Genomic DNA, 21,049 nt, shown 5'->3' with positions numbered 1-21,049 from the left:
CCTTTGACTCCAGTTCGTATTGAAGTTCTAGCATGTCTGGCACAGCAGCACTCAACGGTGGAGTGACTTCATTCAGGCCACAATAGTCTACTCTTAGCCTCCACTCTCCATTAGACTTCTGCACTGGCCATATGGGACTGTTAAAGGGTGAGTGGGTCTTACTGATGACTCCTTGGCTCCTCAGTTGGTGAATGAGTTTATGGATGGGGATCAGAGAGTCTCTGTTGGTGCGATATTGCCGCCGGTGCACTGTTGTGGTGGCGATTGGCACCTGTTGTTCTTTGACCTTCAGCAACCCCACCACAGAAGGGTCCTTTGAGAGACCGGGCAAGGTAGACAGCTGTTCAGTTTCCTCCGTCTCCAAGGCAGCTACACCAAAAGCCCACTTGTAACCTTTTGGGTCCTTGAAATACCCTCTCCTGAGGTAATCTATGCCAAGGATGCACGGAGCCTCTGGGCCAGTCACAATGGGGTGCTTCTGCCACTCATTGCCAGTTAGGCTCACTTCGGCCTCCAATACAGTTAGCTCTTGGGATCCCCCTGTCACTCCAGCAATGCTAATGGGTTCTGCCCCTATATAGTTTGATGGCATTAAGGTGCCCTGTGCACCGGTGTCCACTAAAGCTTTATACTCCTGTGGGTCGGACGTGCCAGGCCATCGGATCCACACAGTCCAGTAAGCCCGGTTATCCCTTTCCTCCACCCGGCTGGAGGCAGGGCCCCTCTAGTCCTGATCATGGCAGTCACAACTCACTTCCTGTAAATGTGAATCAGAAGTCCCTCTATTACACTTAGAAATAAAATCAGCACTTCTGCTCCTCTGTCTGGGGACTTGCTCACTGGAAACTGGAGCAGCAGCTTTCCTGGAAGAGCCTCCCTGAGTGACTGTTCTTCCTTGCAGTTCATGTACTCGTGCCTGTAGGGTCGAAGTAGGCTTGCCATCCCACCTCATCATGTCCTCTCCGTGGTCACGCAGGTAGAACCATAGGGTGGCCCGTGGTGTGTATCCCCTCCTTTGAGCCAAAGGACGCTTATTCCTAACAGCTGAGACACTGCTCTGTCGAGGTGGGGAGTAGGACAGATCTTCTTTGAGTTGCTGGACCTCTTGGGATAGTTTCTCCACAGCAGAGACAAGCGAGGAAGAGATATTTGTGTCGTAATCCCGGAGTCTATCTATCACCTCTGCCACCGTTGGTGTCTCGTCATCTTTCCAGGACATCACTGCCAATGAGTTTGCATGCGAAGATGGTGCGCTCCGTACAAACTTCCGCCACATGGGTCGTGTGCACTCGGCTTCATCTGGATCTTTGGATGACCATTGATCATCCAGGTCACCATAAATCACCTCAAACACAGCTAATTCCCTTAGATACTGGATGCCTTTCTCCATAGTTGTCCATTTTCCTGGGCGATATGTAACATGTTCTTTAAAGGGATACCTTTCCTTCACTCCAGACAGGAGTCGCCTCCAGAGGCTGAGGGCTTGTGGTTTTTTTCCAATTGCTTTGTCAACGCCCCCTTCCCCAGAAAGGGATCCCAATTGTTTGGCTTCTTTTCCCTCTAGTTCCAGGCTACTGGCCCCATTATCCCATGTTGTCCTTTTTGCAGCTGGTGTTAAAGATCAGCGCTGGTTTGTTGAGTCTGCTGTGTTCTGCTGTGATTAGTAATGTTTTGCCTACAAGATTTGTTATACAAACACTTGTTTTCAGCTTTATCTGGTATTTGGGGTTTTTGCTGAAACCGTTACTGTACTTCGGATACCACCTTGTTGAGGCAATTAGCAATTATACCTCCTCCTCTGAGAGATTTTATATGGAGGAAATACAGAATTGTACCTTTGCAACTTTGTTCTGTGATGTCTGTGCCTTTGTTACAACAACGTTTTTGTATCTTGAACATCCTTGGGTGGTTAAGGTGCACTTATTGTTAGTTTTTGGGCATGTTGTTTTGGTTTTGACTGAGCAACTTAAGAATATCACCCAGAAATCTGCCCCGAGGCTTGATAGTTACGAGTGGCAGGGCATGTGGGATAGCATGGGCAAATACCTAGGGCAGTGGGCACCCCAACTGTTTTGGAGTTTCACCCCCGAACAAGTGCAGAATCCTGAAAAACTAGTAGAATATTTGGAGAAAGTATGTTGTTACGCTTGGAACTCCAGAGAGACACAGATAACTGCAACATGCTGGGGTCTGGCCCATGCGTACCGAGCCCTGCTCAACAGTATTCAGTGCCCCCAGGGGGAAGAGAATGTCTCTGGATTGAAATGCAAAGTGACTGGCACTGTAGACAATCCAGCCCTGACAACAGGCACTGCAGCCACTCAAACCCCCACAACAAGTACCGGAGCTAGCTCAGAAAATAAACCCGTACCAGTATCAGTTGCCCCCATACACAAGACGAAATATTGGAAGCGGACATCAACTCGTTTAGAACGGGATGATGAAGAACCAGGGCCATCGCGGGGAGAGGAGGGAGAAGTAATAAATGAAATAGAGACCACCCGATCCCTGTCCTTAAGCGAGTTGCGAGATATGTGAAAAGATTATAGCCGTCGTTCAGGTGAGCACATTGCCACCTGGCTGCTCCGATGCTGGGATAATGGGGCCAGTAGCCTGGAACTAGAGGGAAAAGAAGCCAAACAATTGGGATCCCTTTCTGGGGAAGGGGGCGTTGACAAAGCAATTGGAAAAAAACCACAAGCCCTCAGCCTCTGGAGGCGACTCCTGTCTGGAGTGAAGGAAAGGTATCCCTTTAAAGAACATGTTACATATCGCCCAGGAAAATGGACAACTATGGAGAAAGGCATCCAGTATCTAAGGGAATTAGCTGTGTTTGAGGTGATTTATGGTGACCTGGATGATCAATGGTCATCCAAAGATCCAGATGAAGCCGAGTGCACACGACCCATGTGGCGGAAGTTTGTACGGAGCGCACCATCTTCGCATGCAAACTCATTGGCAGTGATGTCCTGGAAAGATGACGAGACACCAACGGTGGCAGAGGTGATAGATAGACTCCGGGATTACGACACAAATATCTCTTCCTCGCTTGTCTCTGCTGTGGAGAAACTATCCCAAGAGGTCCAGCAACTCAAAGAAGATCTGTCCTACTCCCCACCTCGACAGAGCAGTGTCTCAGCTGTTAGGAATAAGCGTCCTTTGGCTCAAAGGAGGGGATACACACCACGGGCCACCCTATGGTTCTACCTGCGTGACCACGGAGAGGACATGATGAGGTGGGATGGCAAGCCTACTTCGACCCTACAGGCACGAGTACATGAACTGCAAGGAAGAACAGTCACTCAGGGAGGCTCTTCCAGGAAAGCTGCTGCTCCAGTTTCCAGTGAGCAAGTCCCCAGACAGAGGAGCAGAAGTGCTGATTTTATTTCTAAGTGTAATAGAGGGACTTCTGATTCACATTTACAGGAAGTGAGTTGTGACTGCCATGATCAGGACTAGAGGGGCCCTGCCTCCAGCCGGGTGGAGGAAAGGGATAACCGGGCTTACTGGACTGTGTGGATCCGATGGCCTGGCACGTCCGACCCACAGGAGTATAAAGCTTTAGTGGACACCGGTGCACAGGGCACCTTAATGCCATCAAACTATATAGGGGCAGAACCCATCAGCATTGCTGGAGTGACAGGGGGATCCCAAGAGCTAACTGTATTGGAGGCCGAAGTGAGCCTAACTGGCAATGAGTGGCAGAAGCACCCCATTGTGACTGGCCCAGAGGCTCCGTGCATCCTTGGCATAGATTACCTCAGGAGAGGGTATTTCAAGGACCCAAAAGGTTACAAGTGGGCTTTTGGTGTAGCTGCCTTGGAGACGGAGGAAACTGAACAGCTGTCTACCTTGCCCGGTCTCTCAAAGGACCCTTCTGTGGTGGGGTTGCTGAAGGTCAAAGAACAACAGGTGCCAATCGCCACCACAACAGTGCACCGGCGGCAATATCGCACCAACAGAGACTCTCTGATCCCCATCCATAAACTCATTCACCAACTGAGGAGCCAAGGAGTCATCAGTAAGACCCACTCACCCTTTAACAGTCCCATATGGCCAGTGCAGAAGTCTAATGGAGAGTGGAGGCTAAGAGTAGACTATTGTGGCCTGAATGAAGTCACTCCACCGTTGAGTGCTGCTGTGCCAGACATGCTAGAACTTCAATACGAACTGGAGTCAAAGGCGGCCAAGTGGTATGCCACAATTGATATTGCTAATGCATTCTTCTCAATCCCTCTGGCAGCAGAGTGCAGGCCACAGTTTGCTTTCACATGGAGGGGCGTCCAGTGCACCTGGAATCGACTACCCCAGGGGTGGAAACACAGTCCTACCATTTGCCATGGACTGATTCAGACTGTACTGGAACAGGGAGAAGCTCCAGAACACCTTCAATACGTTGATGATATCATCGTGTGGGGCAACACAGCGGAAGAAGTTTTTGAGAAAGGAGAGAAAATAGTCCAAATCCTTTTGAAGGCTGGTTTTGCCATAAAACAAAGTAAGGTGAAGGGACCTGCACAAGAGATCCATTTCTTAGGAATCAAATGGCAAGATGGTTGCCGTCAGATTCCAATGGATGTGATCAACAAAATAGCAGCTCCACAACTAGCAAAAAGGAAACACAAGCTTTCTTGGGTGTTGTGGGTTTTTGGAGACTGCATATTCCAAATTACAGTATGATCGTAACCCCTCTCTATCAAGTGACCCGGAAAAAGAATGATTTCAAATGGGGCCCTGAGCAACGACAAGCCTTTGAACAGATTAAACAGGAGATAGTTCATGCAGTAGCTCTTGGGCCAGTCCGGGCAGGACAAGATGTAAAAAATGTGCTCTACGCTGCAGCCGGGGAGAATGGCCCTACCTGGAGCCTCTGGCAGAAAGCACCTGGGGAGACCCGGGGTCGACCCCTAGGGTTTTGGAGTCGGGGATACAGAGGGTCCGAAGCCCACTATACTCCAACTGAAAAAAAGATATTGGCAGCATATGAAGGGGTCCGAGCTGCTTCAGAAGTGGTTGGTACTGAAGCACAGTTGCTCCTGGCACCCCGACTGCCAGTGCTGGGCTGGATGTTCAAAGGAAACATCCCCTCTACACACCATGCAACTGATGCTACGTGGAGTAAATGGGTTGCACTGATCACCCAGCGGGCTCGAGTAGGAAACCCCAGTCGCCCAGGAATCTTGGAAGTGATTATGGACTGGCCAGAAGGCAAAGATTTTGGATTATCACCAGAGGAGGAGGTGACACGTGCTGAAGAAGCCCCACTCTATAACAAACTGCCAGAAGATGAGAAGCAGTGTGCCCTGTTCACTGATGGGTCCTGTCGCCTTGTGGGAAAGCACCGGAGATGGAAGGCTGCTGTATGGAGTCCTACACGACAAGTAGCAGAAACTGCTGAAGGAGAGGGTGAATCGAGCCAGTTTGCAGAGGTAAAGGCCATCCAGCTGGCCTTAGACATCGCTGAATGGGAAAAGTGGCCAGTGCTCTATCTCTATACTGACTCCTGGATGGTGGCAAATGCCTTGTGGGGCTGGCTGCAGCAATGGAAGCAAAGAAACTGGCAGTGCAGAGGCAAACCCATCTGGGCTGCCACATTGTGGCAAGATATTGCTGCCCAGGTAGAGAACCTGGTTGTAAAGGTACGGCATGTGGATGCTCACGTCCCCAAGAGTCGGGCCACTGAAGAACAGCAAAACAACCAGCAGGTAGATCAGGCTGCCAAGACTGAAGTGGCTGAGGTGGATCTGGACTGGCAGCATAAGGGTGAACTATTTCTAGCTCGGTGGGCCCATGACACCTCAGGCCATCAAGGGAGAGATGCAACATACAGGTGGGCTCGTGATCGAGGGGTGGACTTGACCATGGATATTATTGCACAGGTTATCCACGAATGTGACACATGCGCTGCAATCAAGCAAGCGAAGCGGGTAAAGCCTCTGTGGTATGGGGGACGATGGCTGAAATATAAATATGGGGAGGCCTGGCAAATTGACTATATCGCACTCCCACAGACCCGCCAAGGCAAGCGCCATGTGCTTACAATGGTAGAAACAACAACTGGCTGGCTGGAAACATACCCTGTCCCCCACGCCACTGCCTGGAACACTATCCTGGGTCTTGAGAAACAAGTCCTGTGGCGACATGGCACCCCAGAGAGGATTGAGTCAGACAACGGGACTCATTTCTGAAATAGCCTCATACACACCTGGGCCAAAGAGCATGGCATTGAGTGGGTGTATCACATCCCCTATCACGCACCAGCCTCTGGGAAAATTGAACGGTACAATGGACTGTTAAAAACTACACTGGGAGCAATGGGGGGGGTGGAACATTCAAGCACTGGGATACACATTTAGCAAAAGCCACGTGGTTAGTCAACACAAGGGGATCTGCCAACCGAGCTGGCCCTGCCCAGTCAGAAATCCTACATACTGTGGAAGGGGATAGAGTCCCTGTAGTGCACACAAAAAGTATGCTGGGCAAAACTGCCTGGGTTCTTCCTGCCTCCGGCAAAGGCAAACCCGTTCGTGGGATTGCTTTTGCTCGAGGACCTGGGTGCACTTGGTGGGTGATGCGGGAGGATGGAGAAATCCGATGTGTGCCTCAAGGGGATTTGATTTTGGGTGAAAACAGTCAATGAACTGAATGGCACAATGTGAGCTGCTATATAATACTGTGTGTCACCTCTGTGTTGTATCAATGATATCAGAGTACGAGCCTCCCAAGCCATGGAAGATCAACTATGAAACAAGCCGTGCAGCAGTGATGGAACGATGACTGACTCGGTATGCAGCAACCCAACGCCACACACCATCTCTCCCACCCGGAAGGACTGATACAACAGCTGGAGCCCAGAGTCATGGACTGGGTGAACTCAATGGACATTTTAATGGACATTTTACAGGGAAGATCCATGAACTAAGGGAATGATGTCTGTGTATTATGTTAAAGGATGGGAAGGGGAGGGGTGGTGGTTGGTACGGTTGTATTGCATCATATGGGACCTGGGCATGGTGTAAATGGTCTGGAATAAGGGGTGGAGAATGTGCTGGTTTTGGCTGAGAAGGGGTTAATTCTCCTCACTGTGGGGGTCGGCTACCTTTCCAGCTTCCCGCGCTCTGCCGCGTGGCGTGGCAGGGGGGGCTGGGAGGGGCAGGGCCATGGTGAGGACGGCTGACCCCGACTGGCCAATGGCAGGTTCATTCCATACCATGTGACACCATGGCCAATATATTGAGGGGGGGCAGTGGCAGCGCGGAGGCGGCGCGGCGTCGGGTCGGCGGGCGGCGAGCGGCTGCGGCGCGTGCGGTTTGTTTCGGCGGTTCGTTCCCCCTCTCCCCTGCCCTCCCTTCCCCCTCCCCCGGGGCTTTGCGCCTCTCGTTGTTCTCCTTTACATTGCATTTCTACTGTTGTTTCTTTTAATTTTAATTATTAAACTGTTCTTATCCCAACCCACGAGCGTTACCCTTCTGATTCTCTCCCCCATCTACCGGTGGGGAGTGAGCGAGCAGCTGTGTGGGGCTGAGCTGCCGCTAAACCACAACAACAGCTTTACATGAGGTATATGTGAGGCTAAACATTCCAGACCCAGGGAATTCTGAGGATTGTATTTTCTGTTTTGCAACTGGAGAAGCACATTAATGCAGCGCAAGACAGATGCATTCACAGAACAGCAGTAAAGAATGGGAAGCAAACAGGAATGAGATAGTTTGGTGGTTGGGCTTCTTTTTTGTTGTTCTGGAAACAGTAAACTTTTTTTCTTCTCCTATACCATAGGCAATGAATTGCTAGCTTTGTTTTGTACTGGCAGAACCAATACCAGTTAAAAGATCTATTTCAGGCTGCATTTGTTTCTCCTTGCCTTCAGAGCCAGCATCAAGGTAGGAGAGGTTTCAAAGTTTTGGCCTTTATTCAGCTTAGCCGACAGGCAATATGAAATTATAATTTTCACACACGTTGAGTCTTAACATATCCCTGATGGCAACACCTTTTACGATGTCTAACATGAGAGATTAGTCCAGACTGAGTGGTTCTTACGATTTATTTTTTACCCTCTGTATAACTTGGATTTCCCTTTTTACTTCCTTTTCAACTTATTTCTTTTGGAAAAGTGTCACAAATTTTCCAGTGTCCTATGCACTGGATCTGATCTGATCAGCCATCACTGATCTGATGCTTACATGTGCATATGATCAAGCCTTACCTGCAAGTAAAAATAATTTAGTAATTCTAACATGACACACCTTTTTTTTGTCTATATCATCAGAAAATTATGCTAGGTCAAATTACATTCTAGGTAAACAATTATAAGCTAGCTCTGAATGAATGTAAGACAGTTCTCTTTCTAGGTAGGTTTTTATTTACTTTTTCCTTCACGTCTTTTGAAAACAAACAAAATAAATATACTGGAAGGAAAAAGATTACATCTCATAGGGTTCTATACTGAAACTTACTCCAAACACTGTTAGTTCATAGCAAGATCTTTTTTAGATCTTTTTTTCTTCCCATAATGAAGTAAAAACAACAAAAAAATACAAATAATGAAAATACATGGTATTAAGGAAGCAATGGCTTTGTAGTTCAGTGTCTATCTTGAATCAGCGGCCCTTCAGGAGGGCTCCAAAACATATTCTGGGTCTGCTGTAGTATCTCTTTGACTAGACAAACGGCAAGTCAGAACAAATAAATACACATTATTGTAAGTCAGGAACAAGTGCTCACTCCAAATTTTTATTAAAATTGAACACAGGGAGGTATTCAAAGATACTTCTGGTTGAGAATCTAGACAGCTAATATGTTTTCAGGATCATCTGGGTTTACAGTATTCCAGAATCTCAGTTACTCTCAAGTGTACATTCACAGGAAAATGAAAGTGAGCAAGCACCTCGTTATTCAGCCAACCACCACTAAATCATCACCAAGAAACTGGTAAGTTGGAACCTCAAGGTTATAGGGAGCGGGACCTTTCCTGATTCTGCCAGAGGCATCGTAATGGGACCCATGGCAAGGGCAGTAATAACCGCCAAAATCTCCAGAGTTGGCAATGGGAACGCAACCAAGGTGAGTGCAGACACCTACTAATATGACCCACTCTGGTTTCTTTACTCTGTCTAAGTCATGCTGCGGATCCCTCAGTTTGGACAAATCAACCGCAGCTTCCTGATTAATCTCTGCCTGGGTTCTGTGACGCACAAAAAGGGGCTTCCCTCTCCACTTGAAAGCCATGTTCTTGCCTTCCGGAATGTCAGATAACTTGATCTCAATCTTTGACAATGCTAGCACATCAGCAGAGGCACTCAGGCTGGAAATAAACTGGGTGACAACATTCTTAGCAGCATATGCAGTTGCTACACATGTTGTTGCAGTCACCAGGTAGGAAAACCCTTTTCTAGCTTCACTGCTGCCTTGAGAAGATCTGGTGGCATCTAGCACATCTTGACGACGGTAGGCAGAGAAGTCAGGTACCACAACATCATTATGGACGAAACGAACACTGACAGGTGCTGCAAGAAAAAGAAGAAGAAATTACAACCCTTTCAGGTAAAAGATACAATGTATTTTAATTTACACTTTTTAAATTGCATTTTTGGCATAATGGGTAAAAGTTGTTCCAAAGTATGGGTAGAATTCCACTAATTACACCCTTCAATTTTAAGTTGTAGGAAAATGGTTTCCAGAAGGTATTTCTGGCAAACAAAGAGGTGATTTGTAAAACCGTTTTACCTATTCTTTGAAAATTACATGACGCCTGATAAGGGTACAGGAAAAACTGTAAGAAGTTCTGGGTTTAATGTGAACTGTTTTTGCAGATTTCAAGGAAAAACTCCTACAGAATACCATGACTAGCTAAGAAAAGGCAGACCTGTTTTCCATTGAAATGCTTTCCTGTAAAAAAAATTGCTATGAAGAAATTTGATTTAGTAAAATTTACACATCTGTAGCTTAACACTTCTGGGCCTTCCTTTGATTTAAGTAACTACCATGCCTTTAATAGTCTTAAGTGTGTGGTGAAGCATTTTTAATATTAAAAACGGAAAGCAGGCATCCCTCTTTATATTAAACTATTGTCAAAGCTAACTGCCCCAGTAAAAAATTTTTGAAACCTACCGTCCCCTATTTGCCTGGCTCACTTCAGAGAAGGATTTTGGGGTAAAGCTATCCAAAACCCAAGGTTTTCAAGTGGGATTCCCACGTCAAACCTGTGTGCTAAACTAACAAGATGTGACAGCTAAGAGGTCTTCCATTCGCTTCTCCCACAAAAGCAGCTGCTTCCCTTCACAGAAATCTACAAGCCAAAGAAAAGAACATGCCCAAGACAGAATATATTACCTGCCAAATTGCAAAGTTCTGTTATCTGAAAAGAACCATTTAGTCTTTATTTTCTTCTAGCGGCTGGCACAAAGGTAACAGAGGTTAATAAAAACATTCTCTCAAAGTACTTAAAATAACCCTCAAGGATTTATATGCAACATAACAGGGAAAATATTTACATTTATTTACAAGTAACTCAGCACAGAGAAGGTATTTGCTGAAGGAGTTTAACTGCAGAGAAATTAAACCAAAATTCAGACTTTAGAGAGAGTAAACCATACCCGTTTATGTTAAGACTTAAAATATTTCACATTTAGTTACAAGCAATATGATTAACTTCTAAAAATTCCTTATATTCAGTGAAAAACATACTTAATGTTAATTAAAACTAAGACTAACATCAGCTACATTAGTTAGAGATTTTTTGAATTTTCACCTGACTATATCCTTTACAGTTGAGTATCAGGTGAAGGATGTAGTTCTAATCACTACATAGCATCTTCCACATGGCACTGCCATCTCCCAGACCTATATGAATACCCTATACAACAGTATGAAGTGAACTGTTACTACATGTCTGGCACCAGCCGACCAGGGACCAGGGCAATAGTTCTCCATGAAATGCAGATCAGTCTGTTCCACGGCTGCCCTTTGGCTGGAAGTCAGGTTCTGTGAGAACAACTTTGGACTAACATCACCTGGCTGATAACTTTTCTGAACACTGCATGAACCGGGGAAAATACCAGAATTTCAAAACTGGGAGCAGTGACGTGACAGTTTTGAGATAGCGAACTCCCTGTTTGAGCTGGTTTTCTGCAACAGTAAAACACGCCGTGTGTTCTCAACACAAGTCTCTGCTTTGATGCCCCTCAGATAAGTACCTTACTGACAGAATTCTCATGCATCTTCCCAACTTCAAAATAAATATCCACCCGAGCGTCATCAGGAGAAGGCAGGCTTTCAAGTGCCCTTAACTCTACAGTCATAAATGCGTGTTACTGTAACAATGACAACTTAGAATCAGATTTTTTTTTTAAAAAAAAAAAAAAGAAGCAAAAGGCAGAATCTCTCAACTAACTCCCGATCCCGCTTCCCCCGGCCCGCCGGCCCGGCGCTGGGAGCCCCTCGCCAGCCGCTGTGCCCAGTCCCCTCGCCCCCCGCCCCGGGTGCGGCCCGAGCGGCGACCGAGGAGCGCGGCGGGAGGCGGCAGCGCTCCCGGCCCGGGGCCGTGCGGTGCCTCGGCACGTGCCGCCCAAGCCCCATCTCGCCGGGGTGTGAGGTACCCCGGGCCCGGCTCCCGCCCCCAGCCCGAGCGGCGCCCCTCGAGCCCGCCCCGGCCCCCGGCCCGCACCGTTGAGGCTGGCGCCGGCGACGAGGTCCCCCCGGGCCGAGCGGCCGTTCATCGATCCCCGGTAGAGCAGCGGCCGCTTCAGGTCCAGCGGCACCTTCTCGGCCCGACGCGCCGCTGCCGGCGCCAGCGGCTTCAACGGGCCGGGCACGGCGTGCGCCGCGGCCGACAGGTAGGGCGCGAAGGGCCCGGAGCGGGCGGCCACGGACAACATGATGGCGGTGGCGGCTGGGCCGGTCACCGCTGCGACCTTCCCGGAGGCAGGAGACTGCGCATCGCGATGACGTCAGGCCGGCACGCTGCCGCGCGGTGCTGGCGTCAGAGCTGCGCCACTGGGCGGCAGTGTCACACGTTACGGTGCAGGGGCTGGTGTCGCTGCTGGCTGTGGCGAGCGCCTCGCTGGGTAGGGCTGCCGCTGTGGCGGTGGGGGTCCCGTGGTTCCCGGGGAGCGCGGCGGCGGCTCGGGCCCGCTGTGACTGTGGAGCCGGGCGAATACCGTGGAAGCGACTGTTGTGGGGGCTGCCCGGCTGGAGCACCCCCGGACCGCGGGGCTGCCCGTGGGGACCCCTCAGTACCAGTGCCCTGCCCGCGGGGCGGCGGCGGGGAGGAGGAGCTCCAGGAGGAAGGGCCGGGAGCGCCCCGCTCCAGGGACGCACAAGGGGGTCGTGAAACCGTGGGATTCACGTGGGGCTAGGTCGGGTGGAGGTTGTGGAAAAGGGCGTACGGCGTGTAGGTGACGCGGTGGGTGTCATGGGTTGTGATAAGCAACGAGCCTCGTGTGGCTGTGATGTGGTGAGGCTGGCAGGCAAGCAGAGACAGCCGCGGCACGTTCCCTTACCGAGACAGTATTGTCCATCTCGTAGTCAGGGACTAATTAATCTTAATTCCTTGCTCTGCTCCTAACCATTAATCTTTCAAGCATTTTTTTTTTAATCCCAACGTACCTTTTTATCCCTCTAAAAGTTTGGCTACGTTGCCTGCTTTAGTCATAAGACCTTGAGGGTGAAGAGTACTTCAGCATAGAAGGGTCTTGATCTTTGCTGAGATTTAGGTGTAATCAGGAGACAAATTCTGTATCAGATTGGCCCAAATACATGACAGTTACTTTATTTTCAGAAGCTACTGCCTGAAAACACCTCTGCTTTCTGCGTCCCAGGTACGAGTGTCATCTCATGCTCCCTCTAGGAGTTCCTGGGTCCAAATCTCTGGCTCCCACTCTATTACAGTTAGAGTTACCGGGGGGGGGGGGGGGGGCGGGGAGAGGGTGATGGGGCTTCTCCCACGTGCACCTCTCTGCTGCCAGGTCTGGCACTGGCTGGGGAAGGTTGTAACTGTCATGTCAGTGCTGTTAACTCCAGAGGCAGTTTTGGGTTAGGTATTCAAAGGAGGTCAGTTCACATGAAGTACCTCAGTTGGTGATTTTCCTCTTGGCATTATCTCATTTCATACAAAACAGTTAAGCAGTATTACAAACTATTTTTTTCCCTTTTACTGTAATTCTTCATTTCGTTGAGGTATTTCTGTTTAATATTTTGAAAGGTTAGTAAGTGTATTGAAGTCCCATCCTAGAATACTTCTGATGATATTTGTGAGCAAATTTCAGTCATTAAACTTCAGAATATTTCAAAGAAGGGTTCAGGAAGCACTGCAGGGACAAGTGAGTGCCTTTTTGCAGGACACAGATTCATTTAAAAAAAGCAATGTGATCCCAAGACACCTTGGAGGGGCTAACGTTCTCTTCCCTTGCTACTCTTGTAATACGATTTGGAGGTGTGTAAATCCTATTTGGAAACATTACTTGAAAAAAATTTGTGCCATTTCTGGGATAATGCACGCCCTTTATTATTTTTCCCATTCCTCTTGCAGTGTATGATATTTGCCACTTTTTGGTTCTTTTTTCTTTGCTTATCTACTCAAAATAGTCTTTTCAAAATCCTACTGGATCAGTTACAAAGTGGGAAAACTTAAATTTTTTCACCTTCTCATAGGAAATTGGCGAGTGATAAATTTTACATCAAGTTTGAAAAATGCAAAGCATGTTTCACAATACACTTGTTATGTTCATAACCATGTTTCTGTGGGCAGCCTCCCGCTGCCACAGCTTCAGTGTTTTCCACTGCTCGTCAGGACGTTCACTCTTGAGCTCAGTCTGCTGGGGAAGGCAAATAATTCCCCAGAAACTCATCATCAGTGATTAGGAGGGTGAAGGCACTCAGGAGCTCTAATTATTGCCACAAATACATTTCTTCCATTCTCAGTCACAAACACGGGCTGAGATGCAAACACTTGAGTCTAGTTTTCATCTTCACTCAGATCATTTGGTTTTTTTAGCTGTGTGAATGGTACGGTAAGCTTGCATGTTGTGGTACCTTTGGATCTGCAGTTAGTGTAGAAAAACCCACCCTCTCCCTTCCCTCCCACATACCTTAAATGCCTTTCTATTAAGGGAAGAAATTTGGTTATCTTTGAAGTACTTTGATTATTTAGGAAGAATGTGCAAAGTTGCTTTCCTGAAAATAGAGTATTTTCCAAAAGTTCCTGCTATTTTTTTTTTAATAGCAAAAAGCTAAATAAAAAGCTCTGTTTCTAGGATCTTTCCTTGTGGCCCTGCACACTGCTTGTCCTTGTGTGGACTCAGGCAAATCAAAGTATTTAAAAATATTAATACTGAAGAAAATATGTTGGTAGATTTAAATATTTCTTCCATTAAGAATACGTCTGGTCAGATAGATAGCAGTAGATTTGGCTTGACCTGCCAGGGTAGTCCTAAAGTGGCTGATGGCATTACTCTGGAGCTTCTCAGAGGGAAATAAAATTGTTCTTTTGTTTTTAGAAGTACATCTTCTAAGATGATATGCCAGCAGCATGCAAGACAGAAATACTGATTCATTTTTATGTTTGGTTTCTTTAATTAGGTAATATGTGTGATTTCACCCTGTTGACTGCAGTGAAAAATAGTCTGAAACAAAACAATGCTGCTGTCAGTTCCTTGCCCCGTGCAATAAGCAGCAAATGACATTCTCCAGGCAAATTAAAACCCAATCCACTCCCAAGGGCCATTCTGGAGGTAGTAGTTCAGTTCATGAAATGAATCTTGGCAGATACAGGCCATTTGTGGTGAGGAAGGGCAAGCACCTTAACAGACAAGAAGGCAGAATGCCATAGTAGTGTCTCCTCCCTTTGCAAGAGGGAAGCTGTTGACCACCTCTGCAGAGCTACAGCCTTGGCATAGAGAGAGGCTGCTGGTCAGGCAGCGGCACTGTGAAACAGAACAAATATCTTGGGCTCTTGTTGGAAGCACCAACCCAGCTCTCCAACAAAGTCCTTCGTCTGGGCAAGGTTCCTGTTCTCTGGTGTAACGACTCAATTTGGGATGATATTCTTACCCAAAATTTGGGTTAATTGTAAGGATAAGAGGACAATAGATGCGTCACATGGTTGAATCCCAGACTAGACGAAAGCTCCATTCTTCAACTAACAGCTAGGGTGAATAAATAAATGTATGTGGGGTTTGGTTTTGGGTTTTTATTTTCAGATTTATTTTATAGTATCAGTCTCATGCTTGACTTGTCATAGCTTCCAATGGTGAGATTTAGTTCCATCCTAGGTAAATATGCTTGTAGGTGCATACCTGCTCCAGTCAAGCCTTTTAACTAGTTCAGGTGCCTAAAATTTTCCCAAAATATGGGATAAACCTGACACAGAGATGTCTTGTGAGGATATTTGAGTTAAGCCATCTTCTAGAAATGTAATCACAATTTCTCAGCTAGTCAACCCAACCCATTCATGCGAGGCTGTGAAGCTTTAGCGTTTCATACTGGCTGTATAAGGAGCTGTTGCTTTGAAATTCAGCTGTGCTAATGGTGTTATAACTAAATTATTTTATGATTGTGCATTAAAAAACCCTGTCTCTGTGAAGTGGTAGTTTAGGGACTGGCCTTATTAAGATTTATTTAAGGGTTTTTTGACTTTTTCATATAAGTAATTCACTGAATCTTTTTAACTTGTCTGAAATGTACTGAAATATGGTAGTTCTAATTCAGTGGGATGGATCATTCCAGTTGAAGTAGTATTGATCTATAATTTATTTATTTCCCAGCAAGTTTGTGATGTCTAAGCCTGGGTAGGTAATGATTTACCCAACTCAGTGCACTGTACTGTTGGTAACTGTAGTTAGCAGTGATGTAGTGATTATAGGACACCATAATATTCTAGAGGAAAGGTAATTTGTAGAAACTACTGGGGCTATGGATCAATATATGGGTGGAAATAAACAGCATTCAAGCAGGGGGAGAGAAAACTAGGAAGACCTATTTTAGCAATACAAGATTTACAAATATGATTTCATTTAAGAGAAAAAGAGCTACAGAAACATGGTCTTATTTTGTGTTCTCTAACAGATTGCAAAATGTCACGGTAAAGATCTGAGCAGAACCAAATACGTTCTAACAGGGCAAGAGGAGTTTCTACTAAGGCTGTCGGCTATTAGTATGCTGCAGATATTTGGTGTTTCACCATGAGACTGAGGATTTGAGTTAGTATTTGTAGAAGGGTTTGTTACTAGTTTTGGGTTTGGGGGCTTTTTTGTCATTTTTTTATGGTTTTTTTTTAAGGATTCTGAGTTTTGACAGTGATATAAGTTTGAATTTTCTAACACAGCTCAGCTGTTTGGGATGGGGCAGACATGGCCTCATCCCAAACCATGTATTTTTGTGATTGGGCGCTGTTTCCAGAGGTGTTTTGCAAAATGTGCTTCCTACTTCTAGAGACCTTTGACAAAAGGAGGTAGCTGTGATTTTTTTGGAAAACACATTTGTACATTTTTTAAAGACATAAGTCTGTTTTCAAATTACAGTGTGGTCAAAGGTGATAAAAACATGAAAATATTTGAGCAAAAAAAGGCACCACATTCTGTTTTCAGAGTGCAAAAAAGAGTAATTTTAATTTTTAAATGATTAAGTGTATTACAGTGTGTAGATCTTTCTTTGGGAGCTGCTGTTAGGCTTATGTTCCCAAGCATCAATACTGAGCAAGTGTTTTCCAACCAAATCTGAAAGTTAAATTCCAATATAGTATCATGTAAACCATCTAATCAGACCTCAGTGATTGCTTTAGTGCATTTACAGGAGTGTTAGACTAATGAAAATTTATACTGCTTAATATTTCTGTCATTTTAAAGTAAGTTGAAAGTTCATTTGCATTAATACAAAAGCTGTAAGATGTCAGGGTTGCAGCATTACAAAGTAGTTGCAGCTTTTGGGCATGTGCAGTGGTGCTTCAGTGCCTTTCTTTACTATTTTATTTTTGTGTTTGTCTTCTTCAGATATTAGCTGCAGAACTTGGCTGGCTTTTTGCTAAAATGTTGGTCACCCCAGGCAATTTGGTCTTACTAGAAACTTATCTTCTTTTTAGTTCTTTGCTGTCTTTCATTATTTCTATGCTCTGAAAAATTAGTGCTACTAAACTTGAGATTCTAGGGTTTGTTTGTATTTGCTTTTTGGTTTTGCATTGATGATTGTTTTGTTTCTCCCTGATTAATATTATTCAGAAAGAAAAAAAAAAAGGAACAAACCACCAAACTTCACTTGTGGAACATTGTTAGTAAAGAGGGTATGCCCTGCTTCATCACACTAGAAGATAAGCTTTTTCACACTGTGCTGTAGAGGATGGCTGAGGACAAGTGCCATGTGGCCCAGATGATCCCCCCACCCCCACTTCTAGTTGTGTGTTCTCATGATCATAAGGTGGGAGAGTGCAGATGATGTAACACAGCCCAGCTGTGTGCAGGAGCAGGTTGCTCGGAGAGGTTGTGGAGTCTCCATCTGTGGAGATATTAAAAACTCATCTGGACACAGTCCCGTACAGCTGGCACTTGCTGACCCTCTGTCCTGGTTTCAGCTGGGATAGAGTTAAACTTCTTTGTAGTAGCTAGTATGGGGCTATGTTTTGGATTTTTGCTGGGAACAGTGGTGATAATGTGGAGATGTTTTAGTTGTTGCTAAGTAGCACTTACCCTGGTCAAGGACTTTTTCAGCTCCCCATGCTCTGCTGGGTGCACAAGAAACTGGGAGGGGACACAGCCAGGACAGCTGACCCAAACTGACGAACAGGATATTCCATACCATATGACGTCATGCTCAGTATATAAAGCTGGGGAAGAAGGAGGAAGGGGGGACGTTTGGAGTGATGGCATTTGTCTTCCCAAGTAACCGTTACGCGTGACGGAGCCCTGCTTTCCTGGAGATGGCTGACCACCTGCCTGCCCATGGGAAGTAGTGAATGAATTCCTTGTTTTGCTTTGCTTCTGCGCGCAGCTTTTCCTTTACCTATTAAACTGTCTTTATCTCAACCCATGAGGTGCCTCCCTTTTACTCTTCTGATTCTCTCCCCCATCTCACCAGGGGGGAGTGAGCGAGTGGCTGCGTGGTGCTTGGTTGCTGACTGGGGCTAAACCACGACACCCTCCTTGAGGCAGGGGCTTTGGACTAGATGAGCTCAAAAGGTCCCTTCCAACCAAAGTGATTCTGTGGCTGTAACATTCAGACTTTCATGTTGGTGCGTTTACTAATGAGCAAGGGAAAGGTGCTTGCTTCAAAGTGTTTAGACATACTTGTGAAATACAGCCTAAATGTTGCTGCCCTGTCCTGTAGAGTGAGGCTGATGGCAGCACCCAGCTCTGGCACCTGCATGGTGCCATTGCTGAGCACAGATGTACAAATTGGGAGTGTACTGCGCAAGAAGTTTCTGGAAGTTAAAATGGAAGAGTTTCCTGCTTTCTTTCCACTATATAGTATTTTCTTTAAAAGCTATTTCTAGCAAGAGAACCTTATACATTTTTATTTAATGGTAATCTTTGTTTGTATAGCTATGTTGTAATTTTCTCTTGTAAACTTTCCAAAACACGGGATGTATCTGTAGTGTAGTGGTATGTTTTGGGGTCTGCAGCTTGCAGGCATTAGATGAGGCCTTCCAGTTCGTTGACTATTTAGATAAGAGCACCCTATTGCTAGAGTTGGCTCCAAACGTCTGCAGATAGCTCCTCTGCAGAATTCATGTTAATTACAGAGATTTCTGTTTTGTGGTGTGGTAAATAAATTTGAAGATAGATTTGTGTATGCAATACAGTTTGTTTAAGGTTAAAATAATGAGACCTTTTGATATTTAGGCATCATTGTTCTTTGAAGTTGGCCTGTTGCTTTGAAAAGTCACAAGATGTGATCAAAAGGAATGTATATGAAAAGTAAGGATCAAAAATGAACAGTAAAAATGAGAAAAAAATTGCTAACATTTGGGTGGGTCAAACCTTCCTCTCCCACTCCCCAAATCTGTTGAAATGATGACATCTCATTGCTACAGTCTAATCTAAATTCAGCTTTTTACAGTCAAGGAAGAAATAAGTTAAAGTTTCATGAGCAAAGAGGAAATCTGATGGCAGCTTTTTACTACCCTTTCTATTAATGCAGGAGTTCACAGCATTAGCAGCCATCTTATTCTAAATCTCTTACATCCCTGCTTGATAAGGTCAAGATATATTGCCTTCGGCAGAAGGGCATGGAATATCTGGCTCTGGCAGACATGCACTCAATGTTTTGTGTATAAAATGAGATAAATACAAAGAAAGCATATTTCTCCTCCCTGCTGAAAAACGGAATAGAAAAATCAAAGCAGATGAGGCATTCCACCAGGCAGGAAGAGTAGGATTTTCTGAGTCTATTATAGAGAGGAAACAAAATAAAACCACTGAAGTGAATTAAATAAAAATGAAAAGACCAAGCCTAAGATTACATCAAAGATTTGCATAATTGTTCAGATGCACAAAAAGTGTCATATATATATATGAAATTGATAAGATGTCATCACACAAATCAGAAATGGCAACAAAAGGTGTCCAGCCAAGCAGAAGCCAAAGGCTAGATGGTGATTGCCTGGGGCAAGTTCAAAGGCTGCTTGGCAAGGCAGCAGCAGAAGGCTAAATGAAGTTGCCTGAAGCATTGTCAAGGATAGCTAGTACAAACGTCGGTTTGAGGGAAAATATTTTCTCCCTTTCGTTTGTTTTCTCTCTTCACGTTCCCTGAAAAATCCCTGACACTTTCACCTCTTGAAGGGCATGTGCTTGACTCTCAGCTGGCCTCCACTACTACATATTCTTTGCTTTTTGTGGTACCTGCAGATGGAAAGAAAACCAAACTGTTTTCAACTTCATGGCCACTTTTGACTAAAGACTGGAAAGCTTTACAAAGGAGAATCCGAACTTCCTTTGCTTTGCTTACGTATTTATTACAATTAATCTGTCTGAAGAACTCCATCTTGTGTCTGACACCCAGCTGACAATGTTTGTGTGGGGTGAGGGAGAAATTCTCTCCACAACTGTACATAAAAAAAGGTTTGGCATGACTGTCTCTTCTCCAGTCTGCTGAATGGTGCTACCATAGTTTCTGTTGGTCAAAGCCCAGCTGATATTTCAAGCTTTAGCTGTAAGTGCTGGAGCAACTCTTCTGTCTTGCTAGCAGATCTTTCATAGTTGCACAATTAAGCATAAATGCTGCAAAAATAGAGCATTTATAACATTCCAGAGGGCCTTAAATTATTGATTAATTAGAACAGAGATCTAAAAAAAGCAGAAGTAGGGAGAGTGAATGGTAGCACCAGAGCTAAGCATACTGCTTGATGCAGGGCCAAAAAACTCACCTGCTGCTACATGTGTACGTATATGCCACTGTGAAACCTGTCATGGGTGAAGTGGCAGAATAAGAAGGGCAACATTAAAAGAGCAACAAAGGAGATAACTTTTTCTCAATTTCACAATGTATAGTACAGATCTTGATCATCATTAGACTCTCCTGTAAGCTTTTCCCTAATGCAAGGTTGCTGGACCTTGTCTTCTAACCAGCTTAAAACTAGCATGAAGCAGATAATGGCAAAGTAAGAGATTTTTGTAATACTTGGAGCTGTTGGCAATAAAGATTCATACCATTAAAAGCTAATGCAATGAAAGTGTCCACATGTCATAACTTTTTGCCTTTCCTCCCCCTTATAATACGTGTGCAGAGACTTCACCTGTAGCCTTTTCTCATCTGAATGCTTAAGTTGAATTGCAGGACTTGATTCTAAAATAAATTGTAACTGGTTTGCAACACATATATCTTCCTTGGTTTCAGCTGGATTGCTGTAGATCTGTGTTATTACAAGGAGCAGCTAGTTTAAAATTATCATGCTGAAAAAAAAAGTTGGCCTTGGCCTCAAACTGTGGTATTGAACTGTGTGTGCCTCAGCGAATCAGGAACAATACGTGTGTAACGTGTACCTGATTGAGCTAATTGCACACTGTGGTCTTAATCATCTAAATGTCCTTGTGACTATTACTAAGCACTTGCTTCAGCAGTAGCTTGT

The 21,049-nt window shown here is 45.4% G+C and overlaps 1 protein-coding gene across 1 annotated transcript; it reads right to left on the bottom strand.

The window, feature by feature from the left end:
* Positions 1–8,710: 8,710 nt before the first annotated feature.
* On the bottom strand, positions 8,711–12,252 carry UQCRFS1 (ubiquinol-cytochrome c reductase, Rieske iron-sulfur polypeptide 1). The gene is made up of 2 exons (XM_075101488.1): positions 11,663–12,252; positions 8,711–9,503 (listed from the first exon to the last, which is right to left on the bottom strand). The coding sequence occupies exons 1-2, from the start codon at positions 11,871–11,873 to the stop codon at positions 8,893–8,895; spliced, it is 822 nt and encodes a 273-aa protein (XP_074957589.1). The 5' UTR covers positions 11,874–12,252; the 3' UTR covers positions 8,711–8,892.
* Between the last annotated feature and the right edge of the window lie 8,797 nt (positions 12,253–21,049).

The sequence above is a fragment of the Phalacrocorax aristotelis genome, chromosome 8 (genome assembly GCF_949628215.1).
Source record: "Phalacrocorax aristotelis chromosome 8, bGulAri2.1, whole genome shotgun sequence".
NCBI classification, from domain to species: Eukaryota; Metazoa; Chordata; class Aves; order Suliformes; family Phalacrocoracidae; genus Phalacrocorax; species Phalacrocorax aristotelis.
This window is presented reverse-complemented; position numbering and strand designations above follow the sequence as displayed.

What these genes read in the sequence shown, in the direction of transcription:
- UQCRFS1 (XM_075101488.1), bottom strand. Translation starts at nt 11,873, where the DNA reads ATGTTGTCCGTGGCCGCCCGCTCCGGGCCCTTCGCGCCCTACCTGTCG. An exon ending in CGCCGGCGCCAGCCTCAACG is followed by an intron (nt 9,504 to 11,662) that starts GTGCGGGCCGGG and finishes TTTTTCTTGCAG; the next exon opens with CACCTGTCAGTGTTCGTTTC.